Source organism: Lepidochelys kempii, chromosome 8, assembly GCF_965140285.1.
Source record: "Lepidochelys kempii isolate rLepKem1 chromosome 8, rLepKem1.hap1, whole genome shotgun sequence".
Classification (NCBI taxonomy): Eukaryota; Metazoa; Chordata; order Testudines; family Cheloniidae; genus Lepidochelys; species Lepidochelys kempii.
This window is the reverse complement of record NC_136387.1, coordinates 75453551-75476391: the sequence shown is the minus strand read 5'-3', so window position 1 is coordinate 75476391 and position 22841 is coordinate 75453551. Positions and strand designations below refer to the sequence as shown.

General features: G+C 42.4%; 1 protein-coding gene across 1 annotated transcript in view; it reads right to left on the bottom strand.

The window, feature by feature from the left end:
- The window catches only part of HFM1 (helicase for meiosis 1), a 123420-nt gene that overhangs the window by 97845 nt on the left and 2734 nt on the right, over positions 1-22841 (bottom strand). The window contains exons 4-7 of the mRNA XM_073358226.2: positions 20383-20442; positions 15744-15791; positions 14143-14213; positions 3775-3907 (exon numbers count right to left, since the gene is read on the bottom strand). Coding sequence (XP_073214327.1) covers positions 3775-3907; positions 14143-14213; positions 15744-15791; positions 20383-20442 — 312 coding nt within the window. The remainder of the gene's footprint in view (positions 1-3774; positions 3908-14142; positions 14214-15743; positions 15792-20382; positions 20443-22841) is intronic.

Below are 22841 nucleotides of genomic sequence, written 5' to 3'. Positions count from 1 at the left end.
CTTGAACATCCCTCTGAACACACCTCTCTATACCAAAATGCCTAGTGCCCTCTCATAATCCTTGGTTGTTTTCTGACTCCCACAGGAGAACAAACACCCTGTTGACAGAGCCAGACTCTCACACAAACAACAAAACACAGGAAAAGCACTCCTAGCAGCCACATAATAGATTAATATACAAAAGACAACCTCACTCCAAATCAGAGCTTGATTTTTCTGGGCTACTCTTTAATACACACATAGGAAAAGTCTTCATAATAGAAAACATGATCCACAAATTCCAGAGTTAGAGTCAGTTTCCTGTAGAATTCCATCTAGACTCAGTACAGAGCTATTTGCAATCATGGGGGTGTAGGGAAGCAAGCCTTGAAGTCATCATCCAGCACAGATTCATACAATTAGTGTTCTGCAACACTGACAGTTTTTCCTGACAATGCCAACACAAACCATACCTTCCCTAGGTGGTGGCTCATTTCTAAAATATCAAAAAAGAAAGGTCCCTAATTCCCCACACTGACATACAAGTAGCAACAGATATATGCCTATGGGGATGGGTAGCTCATATAGAAAATGCTGTGTCTCATCTTTAACCAGTGAAAGAAGTGATCCATCAATGAAGCAGGAGTAATAAAGTTTGTCCTGTTGTGACTGCATTCTAGGCTAGGTAGTCAGAGTCCAGTTGGAAAAAAGCAACCACAACAATATACATCAACTGGCAAGGCAGGAGAGGGGGAATGGGGGGAAGCAAGTACCAAGAGTAAAGCTGTTCAGATAAATCAATTTCCTGACTCAGTGGTCAGCATGTCAGTAGTCTGCATTGCTAGGAAATCACTACCACAGAATTCTGGTTAAGCCACAAGTAAAAATAAACCCAGGAAAATCATGGGTTACCAGGAACAATTTTGAGGTGCAGTTTCTCCACCCTTCCCAAGTCTAGGGGGTGGGAAATGGGAGGGAGGGAGAAGGAGACACCAGTGGCCCCCTAGTCCTCAGCCACCCAGAGGCATCCTCAGTTGAAGTACAGGGGAACAACTCCCTCACAGATCTTATGCCCCTGACATGTCCACTCTCTCTCTCTCCTTATGCCACGGTGCAGAAGGCAATAGAACTATCTCCACCAGCAGAGAACTCCCTTCTCCACAGTTTAAATCCACTTTGCACTGATTGTGACAAGGAAAGGTCCTTTGATAAAGAACAGTATCATAACTCTAAACTTCAAGTGAGCTGTCTCCATCTACCGTCAGTAAGGAACTGTAATACACACATCTAAAAAAGTACTACATTTGTGGTATGCAGTGTTGTTGCAGCTTTGTTGGTTCCAAGATATTAGAGAATGAAGGTGGGTGAGATAATATCTTTTATTGGACCATCTTCCTTTGGTGACAGAGGCAGCTTTCAAGATTACACAGAGCTCTTCTTCAGATTTAAGAGCTCTGTGTAAGTTAGAAAGCTTCTCTCTCTCACCAACAGAAATTGGTCCAATAAAAGATATTACCTCACCCAGCTAAGCTAGTAACCTTTGTAAATGCAAAGTTGACCATTTAAGACAGGGGTCGGCAACCTTTCAGAAGTGGTGTGCCGAGTCTTCATTTATTCACTTTAATTTAAGGTTTCGCATGCCAGTAATACATTTTAACATTTATTAGAAGGTCTCTCTCTATAAGTCTATATATTATTTAACTATTGTCATATGTAAACAAGGTTTTCAAAATGTTTAAGAAGCTTCATTTAAAATTAAATTAAAATGCTGATCTTACGCCGCTGGCCAGCTCAGCCTGCTGCCAGCCTGGGGTTCCGTTCACCCAAGCCGGCAACAGGCTGAGCGGGGCCAGCGGCCGGGACCCCAGACTGGCAGTGGGCTGAGCGGCTCAGCCCGCTGCTGATCTGGGATCCTGGCCCTGCCCACATAGAGTGGGTACCTACCTTCTCCCTGGTTCTAGCCCATTCTCTTCCCCTCTCTCTGCACTGAGCTGAGGGTGGGAGTGCACTGAGCACAGGGCTGGGGGTGAAGGAGTAGGCTGGGGGTTGGGGTGTAGGGCCTGGCCAAGAGCTAGAATGAGGGAGGGGGCTCAAGGTTGGGGCAGGAGGTTTGGTGTGGAGTGTTTAGCTGGGAAGCTCCCATGTGGTGCAAGGGGTGCAGGTGGGAATGTGGGGGGGGTGTGCACGAGCTCCCATTTGGTGCTCAGGGTGGGGGTGGGAATGTGGGGGGTGCAAGAGTCAGGACATGGGGTGGGGGGGTGCTCCCAGCCCCCTGCCCAGAGCGGCTCATGGCAGGGGGCTGGAGGGGATATGCCCTGATTCCACCCCCCTTCCCCAAAGACCCATCCCCACCTCTTCTCTGCCTCTTCCCCGAAGCAGCGAGTGCACTGCAGCTCGGCTTCTCCCCCTCCCTCGCAAGGGCCATCAGCTGATCGGGGGCAGGGAGGGAGAGGAGGAGAGGCAGGAACCCAGCATGCTGGGGGAAGAGGCGGGGGAGGGGAGACCTTGCCTGCCTTGCAGTAGTAGCCAGCAGGACCAAGTTTCTCCCCCCTGCCACTCCCTGCGAGGGGGAGAAGAGCAGGCCAAGGCGTGCAGGATTTTTAATGGCACGCTGCTGCCTGCCGGGGTCCTGGCCCCAGTCCTGCTCAGCCTGCTGCTGGCCTGGGTTCTGCAGCAGGCTGAGCAGGGCTGGCGGCTGGAACCCAGCAGGCAGCAACGTGCCATTAAAAATTGGCTCGCGTTCGGTCTTTGGCACGTGTGCCATAGGTTGCCGACCCCTGATTTAAGATAAGACTACCAAAATATGTTGAATTGTACCAAACTGCATATGGCTTTACAATGTGGACAAATCAAGGGTAGGGGAAAAAAATCACCAGTCTCATTTCATCTACATGAAGATACAAAATTCCTTTCTCCAAAAAGAAAAGCAGAATGACAGATCTAGAGATGTCACTACCATCAAATATATTAATTACATTTTATTTTTGTTATAATTAAATCAATACAAATAACTCTTAACCTTGCCTGCTTTGTCCTATAGATTAGATAAGAAGAAATGGTTAATGGGAAGGCAGTTTCGTGGTCCAGTGGACAGACCAATGGACTAGGATTCAGAAGACCTTGGTTTTATTCCTGGTTGCAGCACTGAGCAAAGCATTTCCAGTGCCTCTGTCTGTTCAGGCTATAAGCTCTTCAGGGCAGGGACAGTCTTACTACGTGTATATGCAGAGCCTAATAAATTCCCAATCCCACTTATGCAATAAATTCCCAATCTCACTTATGCAATACAAAGAATAATAATAATAGTTGCCATGGTAATACAAATACATGATTATAACAACAACCCCAATATAATACATAAGTTTTATGAAGTAGGCCTCACTTAGCCCTGGTCTACACTGGGGGTGGGATCGATCTAAGTTACGCAACTTCAGCTACATGAATAACGTAGCTGAAGTCAACGTACTTAGATCTACTCACTGCAGTGTCTTCACTACGGTGAGTTGACTGCTGCCGCTCCCCTGTTGACTCTGCCTGCGCCTCTCATGGCACTGGAGTACAGGAGTCGATTTATCGCATCTAGACTAGACACGATAAATCAATCCCCGCTGGATCGATTGCAGCCCGCCAATCCGGCAGGTAGTGTAGACATACCCTTAGTTGTCATCACGTATTTAAGTTCAAGCTTACTAAATGTAACCAGTAAGTGTACATAACAAAATGTAAAAGTTGAAATAATTTTCTATCATTGCTACTAGTTAATAATTAATTGTTTAAAATTAGCATAATACTCACTATAGACAATTTTAATATTTAACCAAGGCATCGGCACTTCTATTAGTAACCTTGTAATAGCTAGTTCGAACATTACAGTTTTTCCAGAACCAGTTGGAGCACAAATCACAAAGTTCCTATCTGTGTAAAGAATCTAGGAAAGAATTAGAAAGCAGTAAATATAATGAAGCTATTCAAATGTATCTATTCATACATTCTGACAGAACTGTGAAGGAAAAAAATTACACAGGAAGGATTATTAAACTGATATATGTACCAGTGAATGACTGCTGGTATGACACACCATGGTTTTTCTAAAGATTAGATAGATACTTTATATTAGAGGAGAACTTTAACTTTAAATAATGGCAAAAGAATGTCTTTCTATTTCTTGCTGCCATTGAAATATTTATTAAAGAGATACCATAGACCTATAACTATGATGTAGTGAAGTACTAGTCACAAACACAGAAATGCCAGTCTCTAGACTCAAATTACTGCTGTACAAATAGACCACTGTCAGTGTTCAACTATTAGCAAAGAGAGGCTCATTATAAAGTTGTATTAATTTTGCTGTTATAAAAATTTCAAAGACATTCCTGTAGTCTTTTTATCATTTCTGTATCTATTAATGCCTATACTGGTAAAAAGACCACATTAACAGAATTCTGAGTTTTAAACAACTTGTTGGAGACAAATATGATAAAAAGAAAGTAAGTGAACATAGTTCCCTATTTAGGCACATATTAATTTAAAATATTAAAAGAACGTTTCTCAGCAGACTCATTAAGTTTACTTGAATCAAGGAAAACAGTTACCTTTTTGCTGCTGAAAATTAGTGTTGGAAAACTTGCTCGCTATTTTTATACTAGGGAGTTGCACACTTTGTTGCTTCCGTAGAACAAGCTCATTACATTCACCAGGAACTCCTGTAACCCTACATCCTCCCACACAAGCTACCTGCATGCCATCCTCCCATCCCCCTCTATTTTAGTGACTCGCTGAACCTCCCCATCCCCTCCTTCTTGCCGTGGCCTCTGTGTGCCCCCAATTCTCTTCCCTACCAGAGATGCCTGCGCCCATCTCTCACTATGAGCGCTGTGTGCACCCTCAGTCCCCCATTACTTATTCCCCCACATTCTCCTCCCACCAGGGATTCTGTGTGCCCCCCATTTCTCCTACCCCAACGGCTCTTTGTGCACCCCCCATTCCAGGGTCCCTCATTTTACTCCACCCTCCATGCCTGGGATTCTGCATGTATCACCATTCCATGCCTCCCCATTTCCCCTCCAATATTCTTATTCTCCTTTTCTTTCTCTTTCAGGGTGTCAGCATTTTAAAATTTTATTAGGAGGATGGGCAGAACTAAAATGAATAGGTCTTTGATCTATAGACAATTAGAGAGATAGTAGAAGGTGCTAGCTAATCAAAAATCGCTAATCGGATGCCAGGAGCATTGTGTGTCCCCCATTTTCCGCTTCTAGTTTTCTGACAGTCACCAAAATTAAGAGGGTTCTGCCCATGGATGCCTATGATATGCCCTGAAAATTTAGAATTGATCAGATAAAATGTTCAGGAGTTATCAAATTACATCCAAATCAGAAAAATGTCATCAAGATGAATCAGGCCTTACAAGCTCGGCCAGTTGATAAAAAATAAGTAACTATATTCTGTAGTTCAACATAATACTTCTATAATATACAGCTAATTGCAGTGACTATTATTATGATATATGAGGCTAAATGAACTGTATTATTTTGTAATTAAATCATTTCATGATTAGAAATACTAAGCCAAATTCATGAACTACTTAAAATCATAAAGAGAGAGGGTTATTCACCTTGAGCAGTAACTGAGGTTCTTGGAGATGTGTGTCCCTGTGAGTGTTCCACTTCAGGTGTCAGTGTGTCCCAGCGCTGTTGACCGGAGATTTTCGGTAGCAGTGTTTGGTCCGGATGTGCATGTGCAGAAGCTGTCTTGCGGCCACTGGAGTCTCGTCCAGCATATGCACAGCCCAATCCCTTCAGTTCCTTCTCTACCACAGAGTCCTTGTATAGGACTCCAAAGTACAGGGGAGGAGGATGGGTAGTGGAGCACCCACAGGGGGACACATCTCGAAGTACCTCAGTTACTGCACAAGTTGAGTAACCTTCTCTTCTTCAAGTGCTGTCCCTGTGAGTGTTCCACTTCAGGTGTTTGTAGAGCAGTGACTCCTATGGTTGGTGGGACTTTGGAGTTACATGCATATTAGAGGAAAGGACCATTAGGCCTAGTATGACATCAGCTCGGGAGTCTTGTGTTTAAAGAGTGTATGTTCTGAGGCCCATGTAGCAGCTTTGCAGATATCTGCGATTGGTACGTTGTTCAGGAAAGCTATGGATGCTGTCATGGAGCGAGTAGAATGGGATCTGATCTCCTTTGGTGGCTCCCTTATTTGTTTGATAACATAAGCAAATGCAGCTTGAGATCCACTTAGATAGTCTTTGCACAGATATAGCTGAGCCCTCAGATCATTCTGTTGTCGAGATGAAGAGCCTCACAGATTTGAGGAAAGACTTTGTTCTATCCAGGTAAAATGCTATTGCTTGAATACCTAGAGCAGGGTTGGGCAAACTTTTTGGCCCGAGAGCCACATCGGGGAATAGAAATTTTATGGTGGGCCATGAATGCTCAAAAAATTGGGGTTGGGGTGCAGGCTCTGGGGTGGGGCTGGAGATGAGAGGTTTGGGGTGTAGGAGGGTGCTCTAGGCAGGGACCAAGGGGTTTGGAGGGCGGGAGGAGGATCAGGGCTGGGGCAGGGGTGTGGGAAGGGATGCAGGTTCCATCTGGGGGTGTGGGCTCTGGGGTGGAGCTGGAGATGAGAGGTTTGGGGTGCAGGAGGGTGCTCCAGGCTGGGATCGAGGGGTTTGGAGAGTGGGAGGGGGATCAGGGCTGGGGCAGAGGGTTGGGGCATGGGGAGAGGCTCAGAGGGTGCAGGCTCTGAGTGGTACTTACCTTGAGTTGCTCCCAGAAGCAGTGGCATGTCCCTTCTCTGGCTCCTATGTGGAGAAGCAGCAAGGCAGCTCTGCACGCTGCCCCATCCGCAGGCACCGCCCCTGCAGCTCCCATTGGAAGGCGTACGAACCAGAGCAGGCCCTACTGTGACTTCCAGGAGGCTCAGAGGGTGCAGGCTCTGAGTGGTACTTACCTTGAGTTGCTCCCAGAAGCAGTGGCATGTCCCTTCTCTGGCTCCTATGTGGAGAAGCAGCAAGGCAGCTCTGCATGCTGCCTCATCCGCAGGCACCGCCCCTGCAGCTCCCATTGGAAGGCGTACGAACCAGAGCAGGGCCTACTGCGACTTCCAGGAGCCGCATGGTGCGGCTCCCGAGCCAGCGCCCCGGCCGGAGCAGGGCCAAGCCGCATGGTGCGGCTCCCGAGCCAGCGCCCCGGCCGGAGCAGGGCCAAGCCGCATGGTGCGGCTCCCGAGCCAGCGCCCCGGCCGGAGCAGGGCCAAGCCACGTCCAGCCCCCAACCAAGCACCCTGCCTAGAGCGCAGCTGAGCCACATGGTGCAGGTTGTGGGCCGGATCCGCCGCGAGCCATAGTTTGCCTATCCCTGGTCTAGAGTGTGTAACATGGCCTGCTACATGCTTCCGTGTGTTCTGGGATAGAATGTGGGGAGATTAATAGATTGGTTGATATGGAAGGATGATGCTATTTTGGGGAGGAATTTGGGTGAGGTCGCAACGTGATGTTGTCTTTAAAGAAGACAGCATATGGTGGATTGGCCATTAGTACACCTAACTCACTTACTCATCTTGCGGAGGTGATAGCCTCAAAGAATTCCACCTTCATTGACAAATACTGCAAGGAACAAGTGGCCAGCGGTTCAAAGGGTGGTCTAGTTAGGCCTTTGAGAACTAGGTTTGGATCCCAAGTGGGCATGGGTTGGCATTCTTCTAAGTAGAGATTCTGTATGCCAGTGAGAAACTCCTTGGTGGTCAGGTGAGCAAATACCAAGAATCCAGTTGATTTCATGATGGGAAGTGGTGATCGCTGCGAGATGTACTTTAGAGCTTGTGGACAGTCTGGAGTTCTTTAGCTCTAAGAGAGATTCTAGCACTAGTGATAGTGGTGTAGTGGTGGAAGTGAATTGTTTGTTCTGACTCCATATGGAAAATATTTTCCATTTTTGTAGGTAAGTATTCCGTGTGGATGTATGTCTGCTGTTCAATACCATGTGTTGGACTTGCTCCGAACAATATAATTCGTGTTGCTGGAACCATTAAGGAGCGACGCTTTCAGATGGAGATTCTCTGTTTGGATGATTTCACCGTTGGCACGTGAGAGGAGATCAGATCTCAACACGAGAGTTCATGTAGCACAAACTCATGTGCATCAGATAAGGATACCAGGACTGTCTGGGCCACATCGGGGCTATCAGTAGGATTTTGGTATTGTCGTTCTGAATATTGTGTAGGACTCTGGGAATTAGTGGAATTGGTGGGAATGTATATAGGAGCACTGTGTTCCATTTGAGAAAGGCATCCTCTAAGGATCAAGGGCCTAATCCCGCTCTCAAACAGAACAGCGAACATTTGTGATTTGGTGATGTTGCAAATAGGTTGATGGTGGAAAAACCCCATCATTGGAATATATGTTGCAGGACTTTGGGATTTATTTCCCATTTGTGCTCTTGGGAGAACTGTCTGCTTAGAGAGTGTCCGCTGTGCTATTTTGACTTCTGGGAAGGTAGGAGGCTGAGATGTCACTGTGGTGATGAATGCACCAGTTGCATAGTTTTATGGCTTCAGTACAGAGGGAATGGAATTGCACTCTCCCTTTGTCGACTGATGTAGAACATACATGCAATATTGCATGTATCATCCGTACTGTCATCTTCTTTATGAGCTGAAGGAAATGGAGGCTGCTGTTCCGTACTGCTCTCAGTTCTAGTAAGTTGATATGGAGATGTATCTCCACTGCTGACCATCTGCCTTTGATTGTAGGACGATCCAGGTGTGCACCCCAAGCTATCAGTGAGATGTCTGTTGTGATAATTATTGAGGGAGGTTCTTGATAAAAGGGGATCCCTGAACAGAGATTCTCCTGCTTTGTCCACTACTGAGGGGATTCTAGGACTCTGGGAGGTAGTGTTAAGGTCTTGTTCAGGCTGTGTTTGTATATTGAACTCAGACAGCCTTGGAGACAGCACATGTGTAGTCTGGCATGCTTTACCACGAATGTGATGGCTGCCATATTTCCTAGCAGCTGTGGACAGCTTCTTGATGTGATTCGTGGAGCAGTCTAAACTATCTCTATGAGATTTTTTTTATCTACAGAAATCTGTTCTGTAGTAGAGACGCTCTAGTTTGAGCTGAATCAAGGTGTTCTCCAATTAAGTCTAGCTGTTGCATGAACATCAATGTCGATTTTTGTATGTTTAATTGCAGCCCTAGTGTTTGGAAGAGGGCAGTAGTCCATTGGGTGATTTCTGTCAGCGCTATCGGAGTGGGGCCTTATAGGAGGCAGTTGTCTAGAAAAAGGAAAAACATGATCCCTTGCTTATGCAGGTGCACAGCGATGACCACAAGGGGTTTGGAGCAGTGGACAGGATGAATGGGAGCACGCTGTATTAGTAGTGCTCATGTCCTACTGTAAAGCAGAGGAATTGTCTGTGTGCTGAGTGTACGGTAATGGGGAAATATGTGTCTTGTAGGTTGAGGGATGAAAACCAGTCCCCCTGTTCCAGCGCTGGAATTATTGTGCCTAATGTGACCATCTTGAATTTCTGGGAACAGATTAACTTGCAGAGTTTTTCCTTTTGGGTCAAAAAATACTGGGAATAGAAGACCTTCCCTTGTATTGCATAGGTCCTGGTTCCACAGCACCTAGTTGCCGTAGATGATTTACTTCCTGCCTTAAGAGGTGCTCATGAGAAGGGTCCCTGAAGAGGGACAGGAAAGAGGTTGGGTAGGTAGGCAAGAAATAAAGGGGATGGCAGAGCCCAATTTTATGATCTCTAGGACCCAACGGTCCTTCGTGGTGGACTTCCATAATTGCTAAAAAGATCTCAGCCAATGGCCAAATGGGCAAAGTGGCGCTGTCTTGAGGTCATTCAGACCCTTGACCAACAATTCAAAACTGCTGTTTATAAGGCGGTAGTTGTGACACCACTGGTTAGGGTTGTGATGGTTGACGTTTTTGTGGTCTGTTTCTCTATCTGTTGGTTTCATAAGGTCTGGGATTCTGACAATTAAATGGTGTGTCCCTAAAATGGTGATAAGGTTGGTAACTTTTAGCAAGGTTGCTTTCTTTTAGCAAGCGGTATATAAAAGCCCAGCCTACAGAGTACTGCACATGAGTCTTTCATGAAGTGTAGCACCTCATCAATCTTAGAGGAGAATAGTTTCTTTGCCAAAGTAGAGGTCTTCCACCTTGAGCTGCAGTTCTTCTGGGATGCCAGAAGACAGGAGCCAAGGGGCTCTGCACATTACAATTGCTGTGGCTGTGGTACACACTGTCGTATCAGCAATGTCCAGGGAAGCCTGTAAGGCAGTCATGGACACCAATTATCCTTCAGTTAGTAGGGTCTTGAATTGTGTTTGTTTGTCCTTGGGAGGATCATTTGTGAACTCGAACAGCTTCCCATAGTTGTTGTGGTCATACTTTGCCAGGAGGGCGCTGTAGTTAGTGACTGTAAATTGCAAAGTGGACAATGTGTAGACCTTCCTTCCTAAGGGGTCCAGTCTTTTATGGTCCTTATTGAGAGGTGAGAATTTAGAGAGTGAGGCTGTCTGGATCAATGGTTTGCTGCGTCAACTACCAGTGAGTTTGGCGCAAATGGGAAAAGAGGAAGTCCATTCCTTTGGCTGGCACATATTTTCAATTGGCCCTTTTACATTCAGGCAGGATGGTGGCTGGCATCTGCCACACCGTTTCAGCAGGTTCCAGAATGGCATCATTTACTGGAAGTGCAATTTTTGACGACGAGGTTTGCAAAATGTCAAGAAATTTATTCTGATTTTCTTAGACTTCTTCCAATGGGTATGTCCTGGCTCAGCGCAACTCTCTTAAACAGTTCTTGAAACTGTTTAAAATCATCCACCATTGTAGGTGGAGGTGGCATAACAGCCTGATCAGGAAATGAAGAGCTGTAAGTTGGCGATACATTTTCTTTACCTGTTTCTTCCTCGAGTTCCTCTGCTATATCCTCTGGGGCAATGGATGTTGCAATCACTGGGGATAGTGGAGGAGATCTAAGTTCGCCTTTGGGTGGCAGTGAGGTTCTGGCATAGTGGGTTCTATATGCTGCCCACTGATCCCATGGCAGCCACTGCATGGGGAACACATCCAGGGTTGTCCATACCATGGGTGAGTGGGCTGTTGAGGGTCAAAAGCCACCATAAGTGTTCCTCCAATTGGTCTGCGGTGAGTAGGAGAGGAGTGCTGTGGTGAGAAGACCCCTTTCTCCTGATCTCATCTACCCTGTCACTTGGTGCCGACGGTGCCATGGGAGATGCGGCCTGTGTAGTGATGCTTCATGGGGGAGATCTGTCGGGGCCGAGAAGAACTGGTGATAGGGGTACCAAAGATATCGAGATATCCCTCTGTGTGAGGAATTGCTTTGGTGCTGATGGAGCAGTGTTCCCTCTAATTTTTCCCACACATGTGCAGAATGAATTTTGTTATGTGCACCAATATGAAGGTGATGTGTGACACACCACTTCCATATTGGTGCACATAACAAAATTCATGTGGTGGGGGTGGGGCCGAGGGGTTCAGAGAGTGGGAAGGGGCTCAGGGCTGGGGAAGAGGGTTAGGGTGCAGGGCTGTGTGGGCTCTGGGGTGGGACTGGGGATGAGGGGTTTGGGGTGCAGGCTGCCCTGGGGCTATAGCAGGGAGAGAGGACTCCCTCCAGCTCTCTCCCCCCACAGGAGCACCTGGGCTGGGGAGGGGGGAGAGAGAAGGCACCTCTCCCCACCGCGGCAGTTCCGGGGCTGGGCTACAGAATAGGTGCCCCTCCCACAACTGCGGCAGGCCCAGGTTGTGTTCAGGCCCCTCCCACAACTGCGGCAGGCCCAGGTTGTGTTCGGGCCCCTCCCACAACTGCGGCAGGCCCAGGTTGTGTTCGGGCTGGGGGAAGGGCTCCTGTCCCCCGGCTGTGGCAGCTCTGGGGCTGGAGGAAGGACACCCCTCCCCTGGCCATGGCAGGTCCTGGGCGGGCGAGTTCTCTGAGCGCCTACGTGGCGCTTAATAGGCTGCTGTGCAGCCGTGCGGCTTACAGGAAACTTAGCGATGGTGGTGGTGCCGAGGGTTCCAATGATGTGACTTTTGTAGGAGCTGAATAGTGTGCAAGCGCCTTGTGGCTCACCTTTGTCGGTACTGGTGGTCCCTTTGTGGTTATATCAGCTGGTGCTGCCAGAAGTGGTGGTGCCAATGAAGTTGGTGGTCCCGAGTTCGTTGTCAGTGCCGGAAGTGGCAGCATGATCGGTACTGGTGCCGATTTCCATGCTGACATAGTTGGTGCCATGGAGGAGGTGCTGACTCGAGAGGTGATTGACTCAAGCTGGTGATCGGCACCAACGGTAACAATCTCGCAGAGGACCATTCCTTTTTATGTGGTTCCCTCTGCAGAGAGGTTGACACTCGCTACCTCTTTTCTTTAAAGGATCGAGCCATGCTCTGTCAGTTCTGACCTGGTCAGAAAGCCTTTAGAGCAGGGCTTTTGGTGGCCCATTTCTGGGCTTGGTAGTCATGATTTCTCCATTAAGATCATCTTGAGGCGAAGGTCCCAGTTGCTCTCATCTTCAGGTTGTTGCAGCAAACGCACTTTTGGGATATGTGCAATTCACCAAGACATCTCACACACAGCAAGCGTCTGTTCGACCTCAACATCGCTTCGCTGCAGGAGCCGCATCTTTTAAAGCCTGGGGGAACGAGGCATGCTTCAGAAATTGCTCTGAAAAGGAGCAAGGAAAGAGGAAAACAAAATTTTTTTGAACTAACTATTATGAACTATAAACTAACTTATCTAAGGTATCTAACTAGTTTTTCTCTTTTTTCTATCTACAGGGGAAGAAGTTGACACACTGCCCCAAGTCTTCAGCTGAGGACGGTTGAGAAGGAACTGAAGGGGTTGTTAGACAAGACTCCAATGGCGCCGCGAGACAGCTTCTGTGAACACACATCCTGACCGAACACTGCGACCAAAAATCTCCAGTCAACAGCACCAGGATGCACCGACACCTTAAGTGGAGCACCCAGAGACAGCACTCAAAGAAGAACTAATGGTTTTTATGCAATCTTCCACTGATTTCAATTCGATGGGAGTACTGTATGCAGAATAATGGCAGAATATGGCCACAAGCAAGGCTGATTTTCATGAAAGTTATAAGAAAAAAATTGTGTAATATATCTTGTAGGTACTCATTAGACTCAGTATTAATTAACAAGGGTTTCTTACTGAGCAACAGGCCATCTAACTGGTATGGATAAAATAGACATGCACTTCAACAGGAGGAAAAAAACAGGGGAAAGAGATTGCAAATGTAAAAAGAATACCAATCCCCATGATTTTAAAGGTTCACATGCAGCGAGTTTAAATGTAAGATTAGTGTCTGCAGAGGCAAAACAATCTTATCAGCTGCTCTGAAGAAAATTTTAACTAATGGATATGAGTTCTGCATGGCTATCCCTTAAGACTCCAATCCATCTTACAGCATATGCTTAAAATGCTCACTGAATTGGGACCTAAATCTCCAATGCCAACCCCTCTGCTCATTTTAACCACAAGACTGCAAAACCTGTTATAGTGTCTTCCTCTGCTGGAAAGCCCTGGCTGGGATGATTTAGTTGGGGATGGGTCCTGCTTTGAGCAGGGGGTTGGACTAGATGACCTCCTGAGGTCCCTTCCAACCCTTATATTCCATGAGTTGTTTCAATTTAGGGTCTTGAGGTTTGGAGAATAAAAGCAAGGAAAAATTGGAAAATCCTCAAGACTCCCTAAATGATGAAGAACCCTAGATGTTGGATAAGAAAGTATATTCTAAATGGCGGTCTTCCCTGAGACATAACTGTTATCGACTTCCCAAATTTTAATTTCAAAATTTGATATTTGTTCTGGGAAAAAACATTCTTATGAATCCACATGTGAAACTACTCTGGAAATCACAATTTACAAGAATATTATACTCAAAATGGATAAAGAAATTTAATCCTGGACCTTTTTCTAGATGAGCTGCATTACTATTCTGCTTACCTGCTCCTGAAATGTGTGCTGCTGCAATACTCTGTACCTCACTAACAATTTATCTAGTAACACTTGTAAATAACAAAATGGTACTTCAATTTAACATTTAATATATTAAATACTATCTGCAGACATAATTAAGAAATATTCTTTACTTACATCATCCAAAGCCTTGGACTGTATGTAGTTAAAATATGGGAATTCCTTGAAAATATTTCTAAACTGAGCAGCTTAAGATCATATTCAAACCATTCAGTTAAGAACATAAAACATATCTTTTCTTTTAACTGAAAATAATAGCTGCTATATTAAAACCTAAATAAAGAATTTCCACTGTTACAAACATGTCAAGCAGTTTCCAAAATGTAACTCAAATGATTTGATGGTTTCAGTTCAATTCTTTGTGGACAGGAGTCCACTTTACAAAACCCCCACATCAGTAACTTTTAGGAATGTATTGGCAGAGACTAAGAACTAAAAGGAAAACAGAATAATCCTTAGAGGTGGTCCCTTTGAAGAAAGACTGAAACTCTCTTTTACTCCACAAAACATGTATAGCAGGGTGAAGTAGAGTATTCACTGCCTGTCCATGCCTGCTCTGGGAAGAGAGAGAGAGAGAGAGAGAGAGAGAGAGAACACATTTCAGATTCAAAAGCATTAAACTGATTAACGTTTTTTAAAAACAAGGTTTCAAAACCTCTACCTCACATTTATTTTTTTAAAATACATAACATAAATGAATGTCATGCTGTTTTCTTTATTCTGTATATGTAGCTTTATGCTTCTTTACTTTTCTCCACAAAACACAAATGCACACACACACACACACACACACACACAAAAGAGGGGAGGTTGCCCAGAAAAGCCAAAAGGGGGCAAGAGTGCAAGAACTCATAGGTACTGTCCAATTAAAAAATACATATGTGGGGTTCAAATACAGTCTCTTAAAACTAACAGAAATTTTAAATACTTTTGCTCAGCTCTGATTAGTATATACAGTTCTGTTATTGTTACTGTATATTTTCAAACAAAAACAACAGGTTTAGTTGTTTCAATATTGTTTTTATTGAGAACTAGTTGAAGGAAAACACCAAACAAGAAAAGGAAACATCAATCAATATGTAAGAGTAATCAAAGACCAAGTAAAGAAGAGTATGTAATGCTGATTGAGTGTTTAGGAAAATAAGGGCCAAGAATTTAAAAAATGGATACCTAAGGTTATGTAACAACCTGCCTGTAAAAGAGCTCAGCATCCAGGAGCTTTCACTTATATCATTAGATCCACTGACACCTCAGTGCTTTTGCAGTCTGGTCACTTAGTTGTCTAAATATGGATTTGAGAAGCCTAATTTTAGGCACCCATTTTTGAAAATGTTTAGCCTAGGAGTGTGTCAGAGGATTAGAAAACAAATATTAAAGAACCAAAAATGGCAAAAGTGAAACACATCTATATGCTATTTTGCTTCAGCTTTATTTGAAGTTTTATATTTGAATTAGGTAAGTACCTGTATTTTATATTGATATTTTAAATGTATCACTTTTATAAAAAAGTATGAGTACATGATCTAAGAATAAATTACTCAGGCAATGAATGATTAATTATCATCCCATTGTCCTATTTTCACTATGTTTTAGAGGTACCAAGCATAAAGAATATTTTACCCTTTGATTCCCAGATTTTGTTGGGAATCAAAAGTAATACTGTAAAATACATTTAAAACATAAAACTTGTAAGCCAGTAACAGTAAGTAAAAGGATACGGATTTCTGTAACAGCCCTCAAAAACCCCAAATCTTTTTCTACAGTTCCTAAAGAAACAAAACCAAATGTATAAAAACTGACACTGTTTTCTACCAATAACCTTTAAAAATTATTTTCCTAAATCTCGTATATACATCCTTTGGAGAGTTGCAGGCTTGTAATTGGGCACAGGATGATAAGGGAGGATTTGACAGCTGGGGGGGAGGTCATGGGCTTGTCACTAGGAGGGATCTGTACAGGTTTCCACAGCTTGTGGGTAATGGGAAGGTCACAAACCTGTCATGGAGGGTTTAGCAGTAGTTGTCAGTCACTTGTTACTGTAAGGGGTACTTGAATATGCATTCCCCTTAACATCCTTTATTGATTATAGCTCATTTTGTGTCTTTGCTTAGTGAATTTATCATTCCTATCACATTATATTGAACTCTGTTATTTCTTTTGTACAGTTTTATGTGATTTCCTTTTAATTTACAATCCTTTAAAAATTTCCCTGATGCAACCACAATGGGTCATTTATTTATTTTCCTAGGTTTCCTTTACATAAGGATTTAACTTTTTACTATGTCTTGAGTATTATGCCCTTCTGAAGCTTTCAACTATTCTGTATCTTTTTTCCACAAGTGTCCCTGTTCATGGGCCCTTACGCACCAACCCAATCCTTTATTCTTCCATGAAGAACGCTCCGTAATTTCAATGGGGGTTACGTACATAGAAAGGCTACAGGATTAAGACCACATTGTCTTTAAGTTATACTTTCCTTCATAGCACCAAGGTGTAGAAAGGGCTTATGAGCCACACAAATTACTACAAAACAGAGCCGTACATTAAAATGTATTATGCCATCCTATCATGTGAACATGCATTTGTATCAGTACTAAGATTAAAAATATAGGTACTATACAAAAGGAAGAGCCTGTAATAAGGGACCACAAAATACAGAAGCATCCGGTGAAATTTTTGAAGTCTCTTGCAGTCAGGAAAGGAGCCTACAACCATCTGCTATTTTCAAAAGACTTATACAATAAGTACATACAATAACTGAAACATTTATATTTTGCCCCAGTGAAGTGTGAATTTTGCAAGTCAATGTTTCTACAAATAGCATTAGATTTAACACTGATGTACTATATTATGTTGTTTTTCCATTACAGCAGAATCAGTATTTCTGATTCAAACTGACTCTTCACATATTTCTTCTTAGCCCTTTTTTGAAGTTGGCAAACCAAACAAAAATAAATATTAGAACATAGAAACCCCGAATAATGTCAGATAGCCATGCATGGTTAGGCTTGTAATGAAGACAGACCCTAAAGTTTTGTCTTTACTTCAAGGTCCTGCATAGCTTAGTTTTTACCTGCTTGTCTACTGTCTCCTACTGACCCAGCTACTAACATCACCTTTTGGTCTACCCTTTTCCTCACTTAGAATCATAGACTTTAAGGTCAGAAGGGACCATTATGATCATCTAGTCTGACCTCCGGCACAATGCAGGCCACAGAATCTCATCTAGCCACTCCTGTAACAAACCCCTGACCTATGTCTGAGCTACTGAAGTCCTCAAATCGTGGATTAAAGACTTCAAGGTGCAGAGAACCCTCCAGCAAGTGACCCCTGCCCCACGCTGCAGAGAAAGGTGAAAATTCTCCAGGGCCTCTGCCAATCTGCCCTGGAGGAAAAATTCCTTCCTGACCCCAAATATGGTGATCAGCTAAACCCTGAGCATGTGGGCAAGACTCACCAGCCAGACACCCAGGAAAGAATTCTCTGTAGTAACTCAGATCCAACCAAATTAGATAGCCAATATCCCCATTATTTCCTTCAACTATTCTTGCCTGTCCATCTTCTTCCATGAAGTCCCCTTTACCTATAACTCCCATTCATACTTCCAACATCTTCTCCAAGTACCTCTTTAAATCCTACTTTTCAAGAAAGGCTTATGATTCTCTATTAACTATCTATTAGGGCTGTCGATTAATCACAGTTAACTCACACAATTAACTCAAAAAAAGTAATCACAATTAAAAAAATTATTCGCAATTAATCATAGTTTTAATCACACTGTTAAACAATAGACTACCAATTGAAATTTATTAAGTATTTTTGGATGTTTTTCTACATTTTCAAATATATTAATTTCAATTACAACACAATACAAAGTGTACACTGCTCACTTGGTATTATTTTTATCGCTTTTATAGTGCAAATATTTGTAAACAAAATCAATGGTATTTTTCAGTTCACCACATACAAGTACTGTATTGCATTTTCACGACAAAGATTTCACCTTACAAATGTAGATTTTTGTTACATAACTTCACCCAAAAACAAAACAATGCAAAACTTTAGAGGAGGGGTTCTCAAACTTTTTTTGATGGGACACCCTTTGAAAATATTTCAGGCTGTGATGGCCCCCCCATACCATGCCACCCTTACTTCTGCACTGCTGCTGTGGGTGGCACTGCCTTCAAAGCTGGGTGCCCAGCCAGCAGTCGCTGTTCTCTGGCCACCAAGCTCTGAAGGGCTCAGTCAGCCCTCTGCAGGGCTGACAGACGGATCCTCCGCTTATGTGGGGACTGACAGCTTGCAGCCCCCTGTAATAATCTCATGACCCCCTGAGGGGTCAGGACCCCCCAGTTTGAGAATCCCTGCTTTAGAGCCTACACGTCCACTTAGTCCTGCTTCTTGTTCAGCCAATCATTAAACAAACAACTTTGTTTACATTTACAGGAGATAATGCTGTCCACTTCTTATTTACAATGTTACTAGAAAGTGAGAAGAGGCATTTGCATGGGACTTTTGTAGATGGCATTGCAAGGTATTTACATGCCAGTTATGATAAACATTCGTATGCCCCTTCATGCTTCGGCCACCATTCCAGAGGACATGCTTCCATGCTGATGACGCTCGTTAAAAAAATAATGTGTTAATTACATTTATGACTGAATTCCTTGGGGGAGAACTATATGTCTCCGGCTGTGTTTTACCCGCATTCTGCCATATATTTCATGTTATAGTAGTCTCGGATGATGACTCAGCACACTGTTCATTTTAAGAACACCGCTGCAGATCTGACAAAACGTAAAGAAGGTACCAATGTGAGATTTCTAAAGAGAGCTTCCGCACTCGACCCAAGGTTTAAGAATCTGAAGTACCTTCCAAAATCTGAGATGGATGAGGTGTGGAGCATGCTTTCAGAAGTCTTAAAAGAGCAACACCCTGATGCAGAAACTACAGAACCCAAATCACCAAAAAAGAAAATCAACCTTCTGCTGGTGGCATCTGACTCAGATGATGAAAATGAACACGCATCAGTCCGCATTGCTCAGGACTGTTATTGACCAGAACCTGTCATCAGCATGGATGTATGTCCTCTGGATTGGTGGTTGAAGCATGAAGGGACATATGAATCTTTAGCGCATCTGGCACACAAATATCTTGAGATGCCGGTTACAACAGTGCCATACAAATGCCTGTTCTCACTTTCAGGTGGACTTGTATTCAAAAATAAAACAATGTAAAACTTTAAAGCCTACATTTATTTTTTATACATAATTCTACATTTGTAAGTCCAACTTTCTCGATAGAGACTACACTACAGTATTTATATTAGGTGAATTGAAAAATACTATTTTGTTTTTTACAGTGTAAATATTTGTAATAAAAATAAAGTAAACATTGTGTACTTTGTATTCTGTGTTGTAATTAAAATCAATATATTTGAAAATGTAGAAAACCTCCACAAATATTTAAATAAATGGTATTCCATTATTGTTTAACAGCGCAATTAATCGCGATTAATTTTTTTTTAATCACTTGACAGACCTACTATCAATATAATTTTTAATTATGATTTGTATTCTACTAACAACCAGTGTGCCAGGCACTGTCCACATACAGAGAAAGACACAGTCCTTTCCCTGAAATCTAAATCTAAAACTGAAAGTATTTTAAAAAGATATTAGTTTATTGATTTTTAAAAAAAAACAAAAATTATAAAAATCTACAAGGCTCACATTTTATTATTTTATCAAAATACTTTGTCACACTACTTTCTCCTGCTTCCTTTTCACTGTTCTTTTTCTTTGTAAAGCCTGATCCACTGAGGTACTGAGTCATGTCCACAAGTTATTCAGCAGCCACCATTCAATTCCTGTTGATTTCAATGGAAGATTAAAGCGTTTACCACCTCAAAGAACCAGGCTTTAAGATTGCAAACTCTTTGGGACAAAGACATCAGGTGATTTTCAAAAGTGCTTAAGTGACTTAAGAACAAAAGTTTCACTGACTACACTAAGGAGCTTTTTAAAATCCCACCCCCTTGTCTTCATATATTTGCCTGTCAAGCACCTAGTATGCTATTGTCACAGTACAAATAAGAGTCCCTCATTATTATAAGCCCTTGTGACTTTTGTGGTTTAGGAGTACCTAGTTAATTCCTTCTTCCCGATTTGGTGGTCTACACATAACCTTCACCATCTGCTCATTACTTCATCTTACCCAAATATTTTTAACATTTATTGTACATATCTTGAATTCCTCTTCATCTAAGAGCGTGAATATACATTATTAATACAGATATCACATCAAGAGTGTAGTAAATATTTTTTCCGAAATATTACAAAGAATAATTATAATTACCTTCCACGCCAAAAGTCTTTGAAGCATCAGGAAATGACTGTACTTTAACTTCTTTTCCATCTTCAAGAAGTGGAAAAAACATCATTTACACCAAAATCTGAATATTGAGATATCTACATACTATGATTATTTTTCCATAACTTTTTTCATCTTTTATATTTTTTAATTGTATTACAATAAATGTCAACTTCCTTCGTCACAGAACTGTCTTTGTAATCTATATTTGCATATGTATAATTAGTTGTTTTAAATAAGCTTCAAAAGTCTTAATAAGAGATTTCATATATTTTATTACAATTGTCCTAATATTTTCAAAGAATACACTTTTTTGACAATACAAATAGTAGGAAACAAAATCTTTTCTTCTCATGAGCATGTCTAAGTTTGCTTGATCCAACTGAAATTTGTCTACCTAGAAAGTAGTCCTCTTTTCTAGCCAGATTTTTAAGAACTGAATCACAATGGACAGGCTATTAAACCCATCTATCCTGTCATGCAAAATAAATACTGGATTCTAATGCTAGATTGTGACTTACTGCACAGATGAACGAATGAAATTTAAAGACCTGAGGACTGGGAATAGCTGGACATGAAAGAAGAATGGTTTATATGTATGACCTCTCCTCTTAGGCAGCAATAAAGCTGCATGGAGGGCTGTTTTTCCTAGTCTTCCAATTGGCTTTCAATTTCATACAGCTATAAACAAGTTAGTGCTACATTCATCTAGGGGTGTTTTTGTTAGTCAGTAATTTCCTTAAAATAACAAAATCTACTCCATGCTTAACTTTCTTGTAGAAGGGTTGAGCTCAGGGCAAATTTAATTAAGGTATTAAAATATTGCCAGGAGGAAATATCTGTTTTTAATTACATGCAAGAGAATAATAGCATTAGTGCCTGGAGCTCTATTAAGTACTTTCATTTCAAGGATCAAAAACTCAGTCTTTGACAAATGTATCTAAAATAATAATATGATTCTGATAGTTGATGAATTATGATAATTGACTAGAAACACATACCTTTTTTTGAATGTTGAGCTGGTTCTTTCATCATCACTATCTTTTTGAAAGTTAATTAATATTTTATTTTCTGAAATATTTCTACCAGGTTGTTGACAAGCCCTGATTTCATTTTTTATCTTTATTGTGGTCAGAACAGGGAAAAGAAGAAACCAATTCCAGACTTTCATGTTGCAAATGACTTATCTCCCTCTCCTAAACTTAAGTACTTCTTGCTTGTTATAGGTCATGTCAAAATGGACAGATACTGATGATTTACTATTTGGTTCTTCAACAGCCCTCTTAAAACGTGGTATAAACTTCTGACTCTCTGCCTCATCTATAAAAGCCAACACATTATTCCCTCTATAATATTCAGTCAGTGCATTAAATCTCTGCATAAAATAGGACCAAGTTCACATATATTGTCCGTATGGACGGTGCTATTTTCTTTTAGGTACCCTATTATATATACTGTCTTTCAATGCAGATGTATCAAAAACCGACATAAATTGGGCTACTTGCTACCCTCTGCTACATAAAACAGAGGGTAACAAAATGGAGTAGAAAACTCAAAACTACATGGCAAGTGGAAGACAGTTTTCCCCTGGTCACCAAGACCTTTCAAGCCCCATACATAAGAATCTTGCAGCTCTGGAGGAATCAGACATTACCTTCTCACTGCAAAAAACTGAACACACATATGAAAGATGCCAGGCTACTGCAGGAGATCTGCAAACCGTAATTTAGTAATATGACTGGTGTGAGTCACAGGAGGGAACAAGTGTGCATGCACAAGGCTTCCACACAGACAGCCTTGGCTTTTATTAGATATCCCAAGGTATGTACAGATTCTGATCACACCAATGACTCAGGAGTACAGATCCACTTCTGTCAACCCGTTCCAAAACAATTTGGAGGAAACGCCAGGATTGGGATCTTGTGGAGTTTCATATCCCCCAACTTACGCAGAGGCTAATTCAGCCTGTGATCTTCGCCAGTATTGCTTTTAAAGGACTTCTTTGTTGGTTGTTTCTTCTATTCCAATGCTTGCATAACAGCCAGAAGTAAACTAAGGGGTTTTGACACAATGGAGCAATCCTTAAATTGTTAGTAAGATTAAAGACTATGAACCCTCTCCCGTATTCCCTGCACACTAAAAATTCCCAATGAAGTCATTGAGATTTTGGGGTATATGTATAATTAATGAGTAAGAAGAGCAGAATTTGGCCCAGTATTGTCGCCATCCTATATTAATGTCAATGTCATATGTTTGAAAGTGAAAAATACAAAGGCCAGTTAAGCTTGTTAAACACAAACATTTGCAAATGTACGTAACTTTATTCAATGAGTAGTGCCACTGAGTTTAATAGGATTATTCATGTACAGAAGCATATGAAGAAATGGGCCTTAGCACCACAATTCAAAAAACAAAAACAAAAACAAACAAAAAAAGAACCTATC